This window comes from Morone saxatilis, unplaced genomic scaffold (assembly GCF_004916995.1).
Source record: "Morone saxatilis isolate NCDOM2014 unplaced genomic scaffold, NCSU_SB_2.0 Contig22, whole genome shotgun sequence".
Taxonomy (NCBI): Eukaryota; Metazoa; Chordata; class Actinopteri; family Moronidae; genus Morone; species Morone saxatilis.
Window position 1 is genome coordinate 13,980,396 of NW_023339785.1, and position 20,523 is coordinate 14,000,918.

At 39.7% G+C, this 20,523-nt stretch overlaps 1 protein-coding gene across 4 annotated transcripts; it reads right to left on the minus strand.

Moving 5' to 3' along the window:
• Positions 1 to 5,415: 5,415 nt before the first annotated feature.
• slc43a3b (solute carrier family 43 member 3b) lies at positions 5,416 to 13,502 on the minus strand. Of its 4 annotated transcripts, none has more exons than XM_035669457.1 (13): positions 13,234 to 13,502; positions 12,566 to 12,763; positions 12,266 to 12,395; positions 10,785 to 10,831; positions 10,597 to 10,673; positions 9,636 to 9,728; positions 9,404 to 9,543; positions 8,553 to 8,656; positions 8,281 to 8,424; positions 7,944 to 8,051; positions 7,588 to 7,774; positions 7,059 to 7,182; positions 5,416 to 6,942 (listed from the first exon to the last, which is right to left on the minus strand). In XM_035669457.1, the coding sequence occupies exons 1-13, from the start codon at positions 13,358 to 13,360 to the stop codon at positions 6,829 to 6,831; spliced, it is 1,593 nt and encodes a 530-aa protein (XP_035525350.1). In that variant the 5' UTR covers positions 13,361 to 13,502; the 3' UTR covers positions 5,416 to 6,828. The 4 variants fall into 4 exon arrangements, with proteins under 4 accessions (XP_035525350.1, XP_035525348.1, XP_035525349.1 ...); XM_035669455.1 differs by having other exon boundaries at positions 12,566 to 12,853; positions 13,213 to 13,493; XM_035669456.1 differs by having other exon boundaries at positions 12,566 to 12,853; positions 13,234 to 13,492.
• Positions 13,503 to 20,523: the final 7,021 nt, after the last annotated feature.

Sequence of the window (20,523 nt, forward strand, 5' to 3'; positions counted from 1 at the left end):
TTTGGTGACAACAACAAAGAGTTTCTGGGAAAGGGTGTTTGCGTTTGTGTGGCTCTGCCGTGGCACATGGACTCTCACAAGGGGGCTGGAGGAGGAGGAGGACAAGAGGTGGGAAAATTCATTTGGCATTAAAGCCAAAAAATCATCTGCCTCATTTAGTGTAGGCCAGTTTGGAAAGGAGCCGAGAGCCGCCTACAATTCAGAACAACAGATGAACATGAAAGGGAAACCCAGCGGTGGAGCGAAATGATCTAACGCAGCATATGGACTCAGGAGGAGAGATGACATACCACTGACACATTTCAATAGGACACCACATACTGTACGTCCAGTTACAGATGTCACCAATACTCTTTTTTTTCAATAGGACACCACATACTGTACGTCCAGTTACAGATGTCACCAACAAATACTCTGAAATGTAAGATGGCTTCACTGTAAATGTTGTAATGGACAGAAGTAACATGGCCATGGAGGATGCTGTAGACTCTTTGCGCTGAAACTGAAGATGAAGACAGCGAAGATGAAGACACTGAAGATGAAGGACACTATGTGATTGAATAATTCTTAGTTTCAGTCTCATTATACGTTGGCTTCAGTGCAAATTGTTTTCTGGAGAAAATGTGGGTGGGACGTGGGACAGGACATGGAGGTCTTCTGCATGTGAAATAAACCGGGACAGGGGTGGGCTGGGTTTACTCACTACTGAGTCCTCCCTTTATGACATAGGTCAAAGCCAGGTCCACCATGATGCACATCATCTGTTCCCAAGTGAACACACACTCACCAAAACCTGCTCCATGGAAGGTCATCTGCAACTCCAAGCTGTGATCGCAGTGCGGGGCCTAAATTACGCGTCTGGAAACACACTGTTTCTTGGCTGTTGTTGTGTAGTAATTTGGGGAGGCAGACAGCTCAACAGTCAGGCATTAGTTGCCCCCCACGGGGGGGCTGTGGGAAAGATAAGGTCGCGTGTTTGTGTTTGTGCATATAATGTATTCACACTGTTCTTGGCCCCAGGATAACTGGGGGAGGCAGCCAGCTCACCAAGCAGACTCCATCTTCAGTGAGGCTGTGGGAGTGTGTGTGTGTGTGTAATTGAAGCAGGGAAAAAATGCATAAATGTATGTCACAACAACATACACACACATACACATCTCCATTCCCAGATCCCCTCCCTTACATTCTCTCACTACCCTGCTGTGTCAAAGTGAATCACGGCACGCTGGCATTTGAACTGGTGTAAACACAGCATGTTCAAAGGATCTGGCCTGATCCTAAAAAAACGTGTTGCTGACTCTGTCCATTACCCCCACTCACACATACACACAGTGCTGAAGACCTTGTGTGCAGACACAGTGTGTGGTTGGGTGTACCAGGGTCAACAGGCGAGAAAGCTGGCCTTGAGTTCTGTTAAAACTGAGCGTTGAAGTGTTTTTTGACACACAGATCTCCTTCTCAAATTTACTTTCTATAAGTTTCTTCAGTTTTCTTTATGTTTCTTTTCGTGCTGCAGAGAACTTTGCACAGATTTTGCACAATTTGCCCAGTTGAGATATGTTCATGTGAAACAGTACACTTTTATTTCACCTGAAATGTGACTGCATGGTAAAACAGTGCATGGTTGTCAAGTCCCAGGATCTCGGTGCCGGCTGGTAATTAAATGCCAAAGTTTTTCACATTCTTCAAAATCCAAGCTATTAAATGCGGCGTGAGATTGAAATGTGTAGAAGTGTATGAATCAGACAAAATGTGGGTGTCATTTGGGACAGTAAAGGTCTGACAAGACTTTGTTAACAAGATGATGAATCATCTGATATTTAGTTGTAGTGTCAGAAGAGAAGCATCTCTGTGTAAAGTTCATATTTGCAAACGATTAAAATACACGCCTTTTTAGGGTCACAATTGTAGATAAATGAAATGTGGGTGTCAGAATTCATTATTTCTTGTATGTGGGTTATTTTTTCAGTAAAGTTGAGCCTTCTCGCCCCCCTGATTTTTCATCCTGGGACAGGTAAAATTTTACATCACGTAACTGAAATTCCATTTAACTCCAGTTTAAAAATTAAGAGACAATGTAAGAGAAGCCTAGATTGTGGCTGTGTGTGCTGTATTAATACTAGTAGCCACTGAAAAGGGGAGAAAAGGTGAGATAAAGATACACTATATAGCCAATAATATGTGAACACCACATCCATATGAGATTGCTGAACATCATTGAATATAAGTCAGTTTTATTTCACAAATCACTAATTTGCCTCAAAGCCTCACACTCTTTTTCCACAGACCCTCAATTTAAAAAAAAAGGAAAACTCCACATGTGGGAAATGGGAGGAGAAACTTTATGCATTAATATGTTGCTATAACAGCCTCCACTTTTCTGGGAATACTTTCTGCAAGTTGTTGGAACCATGTCCAACACTGATGTTGGATAATAAAGGCCTGATAACATAGCTACTTAGTTTAGTTAGCCATGCAGCCAGTGGTCCTATTAGCTGTACATTTGTCTATGTGACTGACAAGGTTTTCAGGCCTGGGGTGGGAGGAACACAGGCAGGAACAAGAGAGGCATGAAGTGGGAGAGGAGGGAAGGGGAGGTTGGTCAGCGGCCACTTGCAGAGGCCTGAGTGGGGGTTACAAGCGGGGTCAGTCCACCTCAGTGTTGTTGGAATGAGGATGCTACAGTGACACTACAGGTATTATGAGACAGGACGGGCCGAGGATAGCTTGTTAGCATGCTAACTTCCGTAGATATGTCTGCAACAGAATACATAAACATCTTTGACATAGAGTCAAAACTGTAATTTCTTCACATTCTGTTGATTATTTTAGTTCATTTTTGAATGTTTGTTAAAAGTTCAATTAAGATTCTTACATATTACACCTTTAAAACATCATTATATGATGTAGCATGAATATTTCCCTTAATTAGAACTAATCAGTGGTGGATGAAGTAAATGGATTTAAGTAAAAGTAGCAGTACCACATTGTAAAAACTACTCATAATGCAGAAAAAAGGCCCTGCTTTCCATCGCTGGAACAAAAAACATCCCTAGACCAAAAGTACACATACTTTCATATAATGTAATTCATTGTTTATGCCTTATTAGGAATTAAAGTCAAGTGAAATATAAAGGTCACTGTGTTTATTGGTCTTAAGCAGTTTGCTGTGCTTGGTTATGAGCAGTAACACTAAACAGAGATCATTTGCTTTCCCACGATAACAGATGGAAAACAGCACATTGAGGCAGATAAACTGAGGCCATTACAGTTTTCCTCCTGTTGCTACAGTCAAACAGAACAGACAGTTAGTTGCCACAGTTTGAGTAAGCCTGTCAAATCTGTGTGTCATAAAGACATCCTCAGTCCCTGCGACAGATTCAGTCTGATTAAAAAAACCCAGAAACCACATAACAAATCACCTCATTAACAGATTTGCTTATTTTTATCCTCCATTCCTCACGCCTTCACTCCTATTTCTGTCATACACTTGTTTTTATTGAATTGCCGAGATACTGAGGTTGTGATCATCGATGACGCAGATGCAAGGGAAGAACCTGTCACCATGCACATGTTCCCTGCACACACACACACACACACACAAACAAACACACACACACTGGATGTGAGAGACTCTGTGGAGTTGCATTAAGATTTTTTTGGTTCTCACTGGGTTGTCACACAGCAGGACTACAGAGAACTTGAGAGAGGCTGTTGTGGGGGAGTGTCCCTGTTATTTCAGGTTTAAACCCTGCCAGAACTTTCCCCCCAGACGATTCTGCCCCATGTGAAACCTGTCCACTGCTATCTGTAACAACATGGCAACTCCTACCTAGACTGCCAAGACTCTCAGTATGACTTGAGACACCAGACTGTGAGTCTGAGGCTGCTGTGAATCCTGCAGCTTTCTATTAAAAGAGTTATTTACTGATTTAGCACCGTGATCCTGCAACATTGTTCGACTCACAGTTTGAAAATATATAATGCAACCAATGCAGCAAAACCAAACATATCACCTTTGTTTTTTCCACACAATTTTCTTCCTCCTCAACACCTGGCCCCTACATTACCCACAATGCAACTCGGCCACTGAGTCAGGTCTGAGATTCAGGTATAGCGTGCTAGTAGCTGCTAACGTAGCCTGCAGCCATTTGCCTCAAGCAAAGCTGAGGAACAGACTACAGAGGTCTGGTAAGCTCACTGACTATTAACTCCACTCCCCAAGATTGTATGTTTGTCTTCAGCCTCAGCCGACACTGACTCAGGTGACATCACTTGAGTTTTCACTCAGCTCCCTCTGGAGGCACAAAACACTTTCCCCACATTTTTTCCACATATGCAGAACTGTAAACGGATTATTGCGTAAAATAGGTGGAATTTCCCTTTAACAAGGTGTCCGTTCCACGTTAAATCCTTTGTTCAGTTGTATGGACTAATTCATCTCTTTTTATTTTGTCAAGTAATGTAGAGTCAGCTGCTGTCCCTCCTACCAATTGCTCTCCTGTGTCTCCCGAGAGAAAGTTTCATAACTGGTATTCTTCTTGTTTTTTTTTTGTTTCTGAAACCACATTATATTATGCAAGATGTGACTTAACCGTCACTGGACTTTTTTTAGGGAAGTAAAATAAAGACGTGAAAATGATTTAATAAATAAAGCTGGGGGACAGATTTTAAAATAAAATCTATAAATAAGTAAAATAAATCTATCTGTGCAGCAGAGGCCAAGATATCCTGACTTTCAATCTACAAATTTCCTATAATTCAACTCAGTAGCATCTAGATAAATGTCTTTCATACTCCACAAGCAGAGTTTGTAATGCAGGCTTTGTCATCTCACAACCCTGTGAGACAATTTCAGACCTTACAGTGAGTAAACTGATGTTGGTATGTAAACTCTGTAGAGTGCCCCTTTAATTTGTCATGGTTGGTCATGATACACTTCAATCTACAAATTAATATACTTGAGAGCATCTTGTTATCTGTGTTTGCAACTTAATTTTCTAATTCATCAGCAGGTGAACACAATAAATGTTTCTGCTTTTGATGGACATAAATTATGTGTCAGAATAATCTTAGAACTGAACCCTAAATCAGCGGTTACAAGAGATAATAGTTAAACAGCTGCTTATAATGCAAAACGAATTCTAACAATAACAACCTTGTGCAGCTGATATTGCATTAAATACACCACACCAAAGACAAACAGGGGGAATTCATGGTTCAGTCTGTAAATGTAACTTTAATGTTTATTCTAATATAGTTGCATATTTGTAAGTCAATGAGTACATCATACAGCTTCTGGAGTTGTTTCATTTATGTTTTAAATATCTTCTTACTAGAAACATTTGCATTGTAACTTCTATACCATGATAGGCAGTCGACTGGAAATACAGAATGTTTCTCACAATACAATACTTAAAACTGAAACATTTATTTGGGCAAAAGTAAATTTTAAAACTCAATAATTCCCTTTAACTGTTTAAGTTCATTTTAAAAGGTACATTTCATGTGTTGCAGCACAATAAAAACAGTTTGCATATTTATTTTAACATTTCAACAACGTTACATCCACTTGAGGCTTGGCACTGCAGTAAAATACACAGTCAACCTCAAATGTAAACATACTGAAGAAAATATTTCCCTTTATAATCCTTTACATATCATTACTTCTTCTTCTTCTGAACTACACAGACACATTGATTACCTGAGACTTCATTTGTTGGATACAACCAAAACATAAAATACATAATTTTACTGTAATGTTTGGCACAACAGTGATATTAGTCGCTAACTAAGAGGCCAGCAGGTGGCAGAGCTGTTTCTTGCTCTATTCAATGTATCTGAATGAACTCACATGGTACAGCAAACAGTACAGAGACATCGGTGTCATGTCAGCAAGCAAACAGGGCCTTTGTCCTAACAGACGGGCCTTACTGAGCAGTTGTTATACCAAAGAGTGCATATTTTTTACACTGTCACTGATCCGTCCAAGTAAAACAACACATATTGATATTTGACCCCCAATTGTCCCTCATTCAGTCACTACACTAAACATTGTTGGTCCTATACTGTGTTATAAGATAGAAAACTATGTATATAGAGAGATCACTTCAAGAGGTCCACACTGATATCAACAACATCTGTAATGTTGTCTTTTTACAACAATGTGTGTTATCTTTTGGCACTCTGAAACCACCATAACCACGGTGTAATGTGTGGTTAGTATTACACAGAATATAAAAAAAATGACACGAATACATGAACTTAGATAAAACAAGTAACATAAGACATGTCACAGTCATGGAAAAGTAGAATTAGAGCAGCCAGCACCAGTAATTTTAACTGTAAACAAAACAAACAAAACAAACAAACAGTGGGTTTCCATAAAGAACAAAGATTGTAACTAGGTGCTGAGATGCTGTAGGGAACAACTCAGCATCACTCTAACTATAGTAGTGAGTGTAAAAAGATTGCATTAATGCATCAGATTACTCTGTGAAAATAAAATGACGTATCCTGGAAATCTCACAAGGGGTAAAGCGTTATACGGAGGGTCAACCGCAGCAGTCTGCACACCAGAAGCTTTTAATTAATAAAATAATTATTATAGATACATTCAGTTTGGCTGCAGACATGCTCTAAGAGTGTGGCAAAGGTGCTAGGACTGCACTTTAAATTGCTCTTCACTATAATCTGAAATGCATTTACAAGCACCTCATGTTGCTTTCCAACTAGCATACATGTGGTAACACAACACACGATTAATCAAACAAACTGAAGAGGTAACAGCTTCACTGGTGATAATAGGTACGAGTCATTTTACAGACTTTAAGAGGAGGCTTTGATCTTGGCTCGCTGGGAGGAAAGTCTTCGACAGTGCAGGTAGACAGAGAGGGGATGGATGAAGGCGAGCAGGCTGAGCAGCGTCAGACCAACGTTAACCTGGAGAGAGGAGAGGGGAGAGAGAGCTCATAGATAAAGACTGTGATAACTGGAGGAGAAGGGCCTGCGTAAGTTGGCGGATTTGAAGTTCTATCAAATACATGTTTTGTACTCACATATAAAGGGTCTCCACCCAGAGCTCCTTTCACCAGAGCAAAGCAGGGATACTGCAGCAGAGAGAACACTGCAGACAGAGCCATGACCAGACCGTACAGCTTCCCAAAGTGGCATGATGGGAAACTACACACACACACACACACACACACACACAAGTGATTAAATGAAAAGAAAATATTGTTTATACGTCAGTAAATCAGTCTGTACTGATCTAACAGTATCTGCTCTTTATACTGTATGAAAAGCTTCTTCTTTAGTTAGTTAGAAATCCCTGCAGCATCTGCAAACGCTGTTGTTGTAACATTAATTACTAAACTATGCGACCATAGATACATTAGTTAAGATGCATTAGAATTCTGTTGTCATGTGTTACTGTAGCAACGTACTGGTTAATTGCCTGGTTATTTAAGTTTGCGATTTGTCCATATATAAAGAGTTGTCTCCATGTGCCTCAGGAACATCCGTACAATAAGTGTAGTCCACAAAGAGGCGTGTGCATGTGTGTGTCTGTGTGTGTTGGATACTCACGCCACACTGATGAAGGCTGCGTTGCCGCCGTACAGGAAGGAACGGTTGAGCACCTGCAGGATGAAGGTGAGGTACTGAAGAGGCAGGTACGGCGTAGTGGCACAAACCGAGAACAGCACACACTGCAGCGCCGTCAGGAAGAGAGAAAGCACTGAGGCCCGCAGGTCTGACTCCTGCTCACTCTCTCCTACAAACAGGCACACACGCAAATATGAAAACAAACACTTGTTCCTCCAAGGAGACCACATGATGACGTGTCTACACAGAGAAAACAAAGCTTAGTACTCATCACGGTCAAGTTCCGAAAATTTTTTGGGTTTATCGCTGTTAGTCATTGTTATGTATGTGTGTGTTACCTGCAGCGCGAGGTTTTCCCTTGTGTCTGTCCATGAGGAGGCCGTTCCAGGGAGCACACAGCACCCCACACAGCTGCGTTATAGCAAAGGCATTGGTGTACTGGCTCACTGCAGCGACACACAAGCAATGAGAAGATGGTTTGAGATAAAAGTTCGTCAAGTATGTTTGAGATAACAGATCACACAGGTCCTTAGTTGAAGCAGAGGATAATGGTAAGTATTCAATGAACTTGCCTTGCTTAGGGGGAGGATGATGAAAGTTTACCTAATGATGAAGGTTTGCAACTTCCATCTTTGCTAAGACAGTGACAACATGATGTAATGTGCTTGTGTTTACCAAGTGAAGGCTCTCCCAACGTCAGCCGCTGCAGCATGGGGTTGAGAGTGCCGATGAAGAGGTAATGTCTGAGCTGCATCACCGACAACCAAAGCAGATGCCAAAAAAAGAACCTGGACAGAACACACTCACGGAAACTTTTCTCTGAAAGAGATGACAAGGATAAAAGAAGAAAAGAAAAGGAAAGGAAAATTATGGTGGAGAAATAGTTTTTATGATTGGTTGATTGTGTTGTATCTTACTATGTATTGAATGCATGTCGTAGTACACACCTTGTTTCACAGGGACGTCCTTGTTGAGTGGCGTTTCTTCTGTCGTCCTCTGTGTGTCACCATTCTGCTCTAAGCTCAGACTCTTTGATTTACCACAAGTTATCCTGACAAAGGTCAAAGGTGACAGTGGGTCAGCCACAGACTGAGGAGTTCATTGTGTACATTGTGAGCATTCTTTAGTAATTTATTTTGATTACTTTATAAATTAGGTTTTCAAGTACCAACCAGCTATAATCACACTGCAGGATGTGAAGGTTATAAGGGGTGTGGGATGTTGATGTGAAAATAAACTGTGCTGGTAAGATGAAATGATGATGTTTTCACAGAAAACAAAGTGTTTGTTTGCCTTTCAATATTTCAGTATCTGCAACTGAATTTATTACCAAGCAGATTTCTTTGATGAGGAAAGCTCAGTATTTTCCTCCCACCCCCACACTGAAAAATATGCAGATTTTTAAAAAAGGATGGGAGTTTAGTTTAGTTAAAATAGTTTTTTTTACCCAGACTTTATGTTAAGTCACACTCAAAACCTGTTTTTTTGTTGTAAGAGTACACCAATATGTACTGTAAACTGCACAGTACACTGATATGTTTACAGTAAACTATTTCTTCAAGCAAAGAGCCCCTTAAGTAAGCCAAGTCTGCACAGAAGTTGCATTAAAATGGCATATTTTAAATCCAATTTAACTTGTATTTTTGCATTACTATTTCTATGAATTTAATTTAACAAAGACACATTTATATTTTTATCTTAAAAAATGAATAAATAATGAGCCCTATTTACATTTGATGTATCACTGAAGCATGCATGAAGGTGTTGGTGTCTGTGTTCGTTTGTTGGGGGTTCGTACCCGTACATGTAGTGATCAGGCAGTGGGTAAGGAATGAATTTTTTGGGCAGCAGGAAGAAAGTCCGAAACAGGTGAATGACACTGCAGGCGGACAGAAAGAGGAAGGAGGCCCGGAGAGAGATACCAGACTCCTGTAACAACTGCACGAGAAAACAGGACAAGGTGGAGATCGTCGGTTATAAATATATCCTGGAGTTCCTTCATCAGAGCAACGTGCGTGAAGGTTTCTCACCTTGATGACAAGGAAGAGTGCAGAGGAAGAGTCGAAGGCCCCGTTGTAGAGAGTGATGATAGTGGAGCGATGTGAGCCGAACAGGTTTCCTACCTTTAGGAGAGAATTTGAATTGATTAAAACAGATAAATAATGCATATAAGTGTATGTCAGTAAGGCTTTCTATTTAAAATGAGCTTTTGCTGATTTGAATTTCCGCTTTGAATATGAGGATGTGGTTTTAGACTCAAAGCTACACCATTCACACGCATTAAACACCACATTTTCCCTGAGAGGGAGTTGTGTGTTTTTCCCCCCCAGAAGATCATGAGCTCAGTCTCAGAAAAACCCTGCAGCCAACAAAACTGCACTGAGGGGTGACTCTCTGTCTTTTGTTTGTGTTCCTGTTAAATGATAACCTGAGGACAGACCTGAACGCTATTTCTTATCTGGTGAACACTATGATCTTGAACAAGTCTCAAGCTTCCAAAAAAAGCTCTTACAACTAGGTCATAGAACGAGTTAGTGGTTCTAGATCATGTGTCTTTTCTAGCGTACCTTTAGGTGATAGTCCAGTGATAGAGCATGCATGCAGGCATTCAGAAATAGCTAAAAAAAGATGAATCTCCAAACTTGAAAGTTTTTTTTTACAAGTGAAGTTTTTACAGGAAATTCTTCAACATTTAACAGTCTAGCAGCACATTTTTTGGCAAAAATGTTAAACATTGTTTCGGTATAGCTTCTGCTGTTTGATGATTTGCTTTTTTTCTCTGTTTCATATCATTAAAAATGTAATATTTCTGGGTTTCCGACTCTTGGTTGGACAGAAAAAGAGAAATTTTAATTTGTCAAATTGGGTGCTGAGAAATTTTTTTTTTTTGACATTTTATGCAATAATCAGTTCAACAATGGAGAAAATAATGCGCAGATTAATCAAAACCTTTTTTAAAATCTATTCTAATGTGAAAGAAAGCTTCAGTACCTGCATGTTGGTGATTAGAAACAAGATGCCACCCACTGCCAGGAGGGACAGAGCTGGGAAGAGCAGGTTGGAAAAAGCTAATGGGAAGAGCAGCACAGTAGAGCAGAGTCAGCTGTAACATCAGTATTTCTTTAGACAATAAGGGCCTGAGACTGCACAAAACAAAGAGACGGACAAATGTTTATCACCTGGCGTCGCAAAGGCCACCATCAAGGTACCCATGGTGTAAAGAGATCTGGTGGGGACAAGAAATACCAGTAGTGTCATATCATTTTATTGGCATAATGGGGGCTTTTAATGATAGGATTTTACAAAACAAAGAATTTGAGATGGGAAAATTGGTCTCAAAATTAATAAAAATCAATACAGTTTCAGCAAAGAGAAAAGTGACATTTAATACAATAAGATTTGACTGATTTTTATTTTTTATCCATCGTCATCTCACCGCATCTTGTCCAGTTATTTGCATTCCTTGGCCTTTTATTCACCCTCCAACCTCTTTTAGTGGAAACATATGGCCTTTAGAACCAGTATGTTGTTGTGGATTAAATATATCGGGGGCAATAAACGAGGCAGTTATGTGTGTGTGGTCATGTGTTATGATAGATTTCAACTCTAAGGCAATAAGGAGGAGTTCTAGGTCACAGGGTCTGAACATCTGCAACAAAATATAAAAGATAATTCTTTCTGACATGCCTCACTCCCCTGGTGATTAATAGTCATATTTCTTAATCATCCTCTCTCTTTTCCTCTTTCCAGTTACAGTTTTGTAGGAGTTGCCCTATACTGCTTTGTCCCTGCCCCCCCCCATCTCCGTGTAAGCAAACAGATTTTAAGCAAAATACCAGAGACAGACTGAAATTACAGGAAATTGCCTCTTTGCACAGCAGCATTAGCTTAGCCACCACAGACAAAGAGTCGTGCAGGGAGATGAAGAGGCCCATCTGTCTTTTTAGTGACAAAGTGTTCGGTTTAGTAAACAGAAGGCTGCTGCAGCCCAGGAAAAAAGGAGTTGCTGTACTTTTTTCTTTTTGGTATAAAAACTCTTACTTTCTTCTTTCTTTCTTGCTTACTTTCTATTTTATGGATGCTTGAGTTACTCTGTGGTAACATTTGTCATATGTGTGCCATGGATGATGTCATATGTCAGCAGATGTTTAATAACACATCATTTCCAGGTTGTAAAGTGCATTAAGGGAAAAAGTCTGAACTGAAAATAAATTAATAGATTTAACTGCTTTCAGGGACTTTGACTGAAATTCTCTGTTCTGCGGGGCAGAAGTAGGAGATGGGTATCCTTGGATAATTTTAAAAATGCTGCTGTTTGAACATAACATCAATCAATCCAACTCATGGGCAGAATGTGATAACTGATGGTGGAGAATTGGGTGATGCTAAAGAAAATACATATACAATGCAAGCAATTAGGTAAAAGTACCCGCTGCACCTTATACTTGTTGCTCAATAATCACACTAATGCATAACCTCTATGTTTTTCTTTACTAGTCAATGTTTGTCATTTCAATTCATCCCTCTTAACTACCCAGCTAGTGGGCTTTTAATCCTCTAGTTAGTAACTTTTTTTGTTGAGAAATTACATAGAAAATATTTTAAAGCCACTGATCATTTACTCTTAACAAGTTATTATGGTTGTTGTTGTTTTACTCACATTCCAAAGAGCCGAGCCACTGTAGTACCAAACCGGTCAAAGAGGAAACCATTGGGAAGCGTCAGGAAATTGTTCATGAAGGAAGCAATGGTGAAAACAAGCGAGAACTGCTCATCCTGTCCGCTGCAATCTGTGGTCACATAAAAAATAGTTGAGAAGTATGCGGTTGAACAGGTGACAATGAAGGTCAGAGAGGTCTGCAGTAGAAATCCAAGTCACTATGCTGCACAGTAAAAGTACTGGATTACTTCTACAGGCATTCAGAATTCAAAGAAGTGGAGGTGAGGATATCAAACTGACCTAAGACCTGTGTCCCATTGACTCCTGTGGCGTTGACGCACAGAGAGCCGAAGTAGCCCTCCGTCTTCAGGACAAAAACAAGCGAAGCCCATCCGAACACGGCTCCAGCAAAACACAGACACTCTACCAGACCCGTGGAAAAAGTGAGGCACCGTCGCACCTTCAAGCTGTTCTCAACCCCCGGCATGATCCCACACACTTGCACACACACAGGCAGACAATTCACAAACACAAAATTTTCACCTGCATGGACGCATACATGCACACAGGAGGCTTTTGTCACTGTACCTGCAAAAAAAGGGTAATAATGAGAAATGTATAACATAGTATAACATACTCGTTTTAAGATAAATAAAGAAGCTGACCACAAAAGTACTTAAATGGAAAAAGCTGCACAAGCAAGACATGAACGGAAACTGGAAACATCTGGGAACAAAATATCCTGCTTGATTCCAGGTCATGAGGTCTGTAACAAGCAGGATACATTTTTGGATAACAGGAAAAAAGTTGTCTTTATTGAGATTCTGGTAGGTCATAAAACAACAGAAGGAATCAATTATAGTATGCAAATGCAAATGCCTTCTATGAAGCCACAAAGTAAGGTAAAATCCAGAAACAAAAGTTGTTAAGTTGTACGTTGTCCTTACTTACGACTCTGTGGTACTTACAGTTCCGCTTCTGAAGGTCTCCCCAAATATGCTCACAAACCACACCTCTCTCTGCTCTTGCCCCACTTTCTTCCTTTATATAGGCCTGCTTTTCCTTCCTCTTCCTCGCAAGTTCCCTCCCTTTCATCCGTCACCAATGTTTTTCTCTTTCTCAATCACTCTCTCTGATGTGCAGCAGAGAATACCCCTCTCCATGGCTAGTGGCTGCAGAAAATAAACACTAGAACATTCCCAGCAAGCCAGACAGCAGTGCCACTGAAGCTGGGAGACAAACTCCAGATGTGGATGCTGGGAGTGGTAGCCAGTCCGGTTTAGCTGAAAGGTCATGTGACTCAAAAAAGAAAATAACTCTCAGTGTCATAACTGGGTCCATATTAATAAAGCATCCCTGATAGGCCTTATCTCTCCTTGACTGTAAGAAAGGATGCTAAAGTAACTCATGACTTCCCATGAAACATAACACACATTTGAAAGAGCTAGCATCAGTATCAACGACATGACAGTGACCGAGAACATCAACAGAACAAATCATTACAGAATGTTAAAGTGTAAAGTCCAGATCTGGTAGTTGCAGCTTTCTTAGTATCAAGTGATTTATGAAAGAAGAGAGAGACTATTATTAATTATTATGCAGTTGGATGATAAGATAATGTTTAATTTCAGTGATTTTATTGTCTTTACTTTATTGATGAAGAGCCTAAATAGCCACGGTGACATCACCACATGAGGGGTCAAGCTATTTGGTCTAATAGATGCTGTAGCAATGTCAGTTTGGTTGTTGCTATGTTACTGTTGCTATGGCAGATGAGCAATCAGAGCACACACTGCTACATAATCTTCATTAGTAAGCCGAGATACTTAGCACATTGTTTAAGGCTTGTTCCCTCTGATGCCATTACTATCTTTCAGTGGCATCCAGCAGGCTGTTGGAGGTCGAGGGAGAGGTCGCTGGTAGCTGAAGGCCGAGATGTAAATCAGTGCTGGAGGTCTGACTTCAACCACAACACCACTCATGAGACCTCATAACGTATGTTTTACTAAAATCATCACCTGATCACAAGACACAGCTTTTTTTAAACACACGCAAACAAGCTTGTACGCACTTCCTTAAACCAATGAACTAGTGTTAATGCAGGCATGCGCCCCTTACATATGTCTATGTGTGTGTATGTGTAGATATAGCCAAGAGGTACTAACTCCAAGGGTCAGTTAAGGTTGTGAGCCACATAATCACAGATGTTTTATTTTTTATTTTGTCTTTCAACTGCTCCACAGTAACCCGGCATGGAGATCAGATGACCCACATATTTGATTCGGCATAGGCATTTTACGCCGGATGCCCATCCTGACGGAGCCCACCCTATTTATCCGGACTTGGGAACGGCATAAAGGAAGGCACTGGTTAGTGTATCCCTAGTGGCTGGTTCAGTGTCTCGCGCAACTTTGACACGGTGGACAACCCTATGATTAGCAGACGAACCACTCTACCACTTGAGCCACTGGCTAATCGCATCGCACAATCACTATAGTTGAAAGGAATTTAAATATAAATGTCAAATAAAGGCCCTGATACAGATTGTTCATAAGTGCCACAGATCTCTGTTACAACAAAAAACACATAATAGACAGAGACTGTTGCACTGCTACATATTTCTTACATTAAACTACATATGCCCAGTCAAACTCAGCTTTCAAACCAACATGGGTGGATTTTGTGTGTCCTAAAAGTGTTTCAACACATCTACTTGACCACTAAGCAAACTTTATCTGATGATGGAGACAGTGCGACAAGGCTGAGAGCTCCAAGACCTTGAGTGGAGATTGTTCTATCAAATGCCGAGTATAGATTATTGCTCTCAGCTCTTGTTGTACTTGGTCTGAATAATGCGGCTCATATGATAAAGCTGGGAAGGCTCTGTAACCTTATCAATGAACGTAGGTCCAAAGTAGCAAATGATAAGTGGCAAAACATAAATGCTCAGATCAGGCTGTTTGACAGGTCAAAGTTAGACCGAGGTGTACGGACGGCCGGATTAGGGGGCCCTAAGGCAACAATGAGGCTCTACTGTCCCTCCCCATCTCTCCAAAACACTTAATGGCTTTATGGCTGGGAGTTAGTCACATGTCTGCATTATAAATATGTAATTGGAGCCAGCTTATGGATAGCTTAGCTTAGCATAAAGCCTGGAAACAGTTAGCCTGGCTCTGTACAAAGGTTGCAAAATACACCTGACAGCACCTCTAAAGCTCACTAATTAACACATAATATCTTGTTTGTTTAAACTATACCCAAAAGTGTAAATATGACAATTCACTGTTTTACAATGCGCTTGGACTATTTCTTGGCCAGGAGCTAACCAACTATTAACTAGATGACGGGCAGAAGTATCAATCTTATCTAACTCTTGGCAAGAAAGCAAATGACAATAAATAATAATAAATAATAATTTCCCAAAATGTCGAAATATTCTTTTAAAGAAACTTTTTGACACAAGAATGCTCTTCAAAACAGGACCTCAAGATCTGGCCCCACGTATTCATGTTACTTAATATAGTACTTTAGTACTAAAGAACAGAGTTACAGTTTATTATATTACCACACAACAAATTGCCACACAGTGCTCTCGGGGCAGAGAACTTGGGCAGTTGTCACTTTACCTGTTTGGTTTTAGGTGAAGGTTAGCCATGCATGTGTGTGTGTTTCATTACTAGTAGTTGTAGTAGTAACACACTCTCCAAAAGACTAAAAGTGCCAACATCAGCAACTTTTAGGACGGTTAATGATCAGATGTCATCATCTTATTTCTTTAGAAAAAGATGCCAGAATAGAGACAAGCCACGGGACTCTCTTTCAACATCACAGTCACGGCTTCCTCTTTCTAAAAATGTCGAGGTAAAAAAAAAAAAAAAAAAGCCGCACATGACTTACAACATCATCCCAAACATTTTCTATGATACTATGAGTTTCCTAATTATAGTGTTTTGATATTAATGTTTGTAATGTAGTATATTTCACTGTGTTCTTATGCTGTTACAGTCAGCCTGTTGCTGTCTGGGTGGGTGTTGCGTGTTGTTTGCAATGTACACATTACTCTTCTCAAAAGTAATAATATTACTTTACTTATTACTCCCTGTACTTAGTTACTCACTAATAGTTCTACGACTTACTACCCTGCTACTCCCCACAAAACTGGTAATAGTGAAACTTTTCCCCAAAATTCTGATATACAACTATTAAAATCCTGTTGTGTTTGGTAAAATCAAAGTAATGGAATATTTCCATTTGTTGAATGTAAGCATTTCCATCTTTAGAGCTAATTTCCTCCACGAGTAGAGAAATGAATCCTAGGATGGGATTTGATTGTTGGATTTCAAATTAATATGGGGGGGCCAATTTAGGTAATGCTATAACTAATAATTATTTGAGGGGTAACTATGATATTATTACTAAAATGTAGTATAGTAACACTACTAGTTACTGGGTTATTATATTATATTCAACATGGGTTAGGGTTAGGAAACTTACAGCATCTGTAGATAAAAATATCTCATTGTAAGATAATGAAAACACAACGATTCCAATATTCAGGTGATTATACACTAATGAAAATATAGCTATAAATATTAGGTTCCCTTTCTGCCAATAGATCCTTCTAAATGTTACTCACTGGACCTTTATAATAAAATGCATTGAACCGAGGTGAATTGAAATCAATGTCCATCTGCCCACTGAAAAGGTTAAATGCACACCTGGTTAATGTTTAAGAGAAACACTTTTCAACCCCAGGAAAATACTAAACCTCTGTCAATGAGAGTTCATTGACAGAACTTACATAAAGTGTGTGTACCATACATATCATGGTCGGGCAGTGACCCACTTTCTGTACTCTCTTTGTACTCCAGTCCACTTGGTTTTACCTGAAACAATGAATTTGGCCTTTACTCTTAATGAACCAAGCACCTGACTGAGGGGAAGAAGCCCCTGAAATAAACACAATGTGACGTTAGCTCCAGTAACTTACTTGTGTTTGTTTTTATGTTGTTTTGACTGTCTTATTGTATAGCACTTGTTATTATGTTTATAAAAAACTGGCTAAACTGAGAAAATTAACAGAAGAAATGGTTTCTCAAAACCTTTATGTTTTATTGTGTTCTGTTTCCAAGAGTATAGGGAACCCCAAAAATGATCACATAGAATTTAGGATTTTTTACATTTAAACAAATCAGTATTTATACATTTATGTGGCCATATCTGCAGATCAAGTAAACCTGTGTGAGATCCAAACACCCCAGGATAATAATCTTTATTTTGAACAGTGTGTACAGCTTTTCCATGTGATTTAATAAATCAGCTTCTTACATCTGGTTTAAGTGAAGTGAAATCCCTTGATGCTGGTTTGAATGAAAACCTGCACACACACAGTCTTTTACATATTTCTGAAGAGCCCAGCTCCTGTTTCTGTAGCCCACTCACACCAGTGAGTCCCATCCTCGGTGTCCAGACCCTCAAAAAAGGTTATGAGATGAACCTAAGAGGTTGCAAGCTAATCACCCGGGTGAAAAATAAGATGTCTCTTCTTTGTGAAATACTTCAGAGTTCAGCCTCTTCAGACCTCCTAAAATGAGGCTATTCAAATGAAATAATCTCACAAGAGAAAATAAGTCTAACTGCTCACAGACTCACTGACCAGACTCCTCCCCGTGAATAAAGGGGAAAAGATCATACATACAAACAGTAAGACTACAATTCATCTGCTGAACACATTCATAACACATATTGTATGACGGTGAGACTCAGCCATACAAACACTTTGCAGGATTTAGTGTAATTAAAAGTGTTTGGATAGGACCTGGTTGGGTAAAATTAATTGACTCTAGTCTATTGCTCCTTCTTGCTGACTTCATTGCTATGTGGTGCAGTGTCTACAGCCCTGAGGTCGCCTGTTGAGTGACTGCTACCCACAATGTGCTGCAGCCTATCCCACATTTACAAGCAGTCACACAGAAGAGCTTGTGGTCCTTTTCCAGTCTCTACTTGTCTGATGTCTTTTCAATAGCAGGATGTACACTTACGTGCTGTTATGCCCTCCTACAGTGATCCCATTGTCCATACATCCACATATGGTTCGTCCTATAAGATGTAAGGAGCCGGCAGGGGAGGACCCACATGCTGCGGCCGCTGCAGACAGGGTGGGCGGGGTGCAGGGAGTCCGCCTGCGCTGCTGCTCCCATTTCTGGTCTCTCAAGGCTTCCTAGGTCCAAATGCCGCTTCATCCCCTCCTCTGCTCCTGGAAACATTCATTATAATTCACCGATTTGTGTCAATTGAAAATCTGATTTCTAAAACAACATTTTAATTCAGTATATGAATGGAGAAATATACTTGGGCTTTTTAGTCTTTTGGCGCCACCATGTGTCCATTTAACATCATCGCTTTGCCTTGTGAAAGGGAGTCATTGCCTCTCATAAATAGAAACATGATTGATAATGAAATGTAATGAGAAATAGAGCCGACATCTGCTGTGAAAACTAACTAAGTACATTTACCTAAGTACTGTAATTAAGTATAGGTCTGAGGTTCTTGCACTTTCTTACTTATTTGGACTTCTATTTTATGCCACTTTGGACTTCTACTCCACTACATTTATTTTACAGCTATTAGTTAGCAGGTACTTTGCAGATTGAGATTAACATAATGTATGTGATCCAGATACAGAATATAAAGTAAAAAAAAATGTATGATTTGTATAGATGTTAATATAACATAAAGCCTCCATCTCGACCTTTGTTGCTAATACTTCTTTTACTGAACATTTTATACATTTTATTACATTGGTGTAAGAGGATGACATATGTGTTAATCCAATTATACTGCAACAGTTTAAACCTACCTACTATCAGAAATTGAGATAAAAACTTTCCTCATCTGGTATCAGACTTAACTAAGGTGCTGAAGCTACAGACTCAATGGAGAAAAACATCACATCACAACACTCAAACCTAAGGTAGTCTTTTTTGTCTGAAAAGTTTCTGACTGAAAGATTGTATCATAAATAAGATCTTTGCTTTTCTTCATTGAGTTTGTTAACCTAGTTGACAAACTTCCAACGTCTTTCTGAGATGTTTTGTTGGAATAACAAGGAAATATGCAATCGTAAATAAAACATGATGATGGAAAAATACTGACTTCATAGTTCTCATGTAACTCTGATGATTTTGTACCTTGTTTTGCAGAAACCTAAAAGGACAGTAGAGTAACTGTAACCTCATCAACATACCACACCAGTCAAGGCAGAAGATGCTACAACCTAGAGTTTCTCCCATGTTACCTAATAACTGGAGACAACTTATCTTTTGCTAGGCTGATTCTGATCTGATTCTTTCAACCCTTAAGTTAGCAAAAGATGAATAGAGATGTTTAATCCACAGTTAAAGTTGCCACCAACAAATGCACCCAGTCTCAATGGCGGCTTTTTTTTTTTTTAAGTGAAGTTGAACAAAATAATTCTGTTCTCTTGTATTAAACTCCCAAAGTGTTTAAGGGGAGGTAAGAAGATTTGATCTCCAAAGCAAATCCAGGTCAGAGAAAAGGGCACAAAAATCCTATGGCTGTCCACAATGCATCACTCAAATCACTTGCCTGTGGGTAGGGGCCAAACCATAACTAAAGGGAGACCCAAGAATAAGGATCAAGTTGAAAAACAGAGGACCGCTTCAAAGCAGTCAAACAAAAGGAGATCTATAAAAAGCATAATAGAGGTGGGTTTTGAGGGGCTCCTTCAAACAGTCAGATTCAGCAAATCTAAATGTGTTTGGGGAAATTGATTTCAGTGTTTGTTTTGCAGTTGGAGCAGAGAATGGATAGAAGGCCAAGATTTGAAGAGCGAAGTGGTTGATGTGCCTTATATGTAATCAGCAGGGTCAGCACAGGTTTTGTAACATGATGGTCTAAAGTCATATACTGGTCAAAGACGATACCAAGATTCTTAGCAGTAGGTTTGATATTTTTGTGCGTAATGGTCCAATAAACTGATCAACTGCAGAGAAAAAAAATTCTAATCTAATTAAAAGGATTTTAGTTTTGTCAGGATGTATGAGCAAGCACTAAGGGAACGGTGGCAAGGAAAAACTTCCTAGACAGACAGACAGACGATCAACATGAAGAAGATGATGACAACAACGATGGGGGACAATGAGCAGTGATTATAGTAATAATAGTATCTGTAGTAACAACAATAACAATAATATCAGTGATATTAGCAATGGGAGTCAAGCAGGACCTTGGCAGGA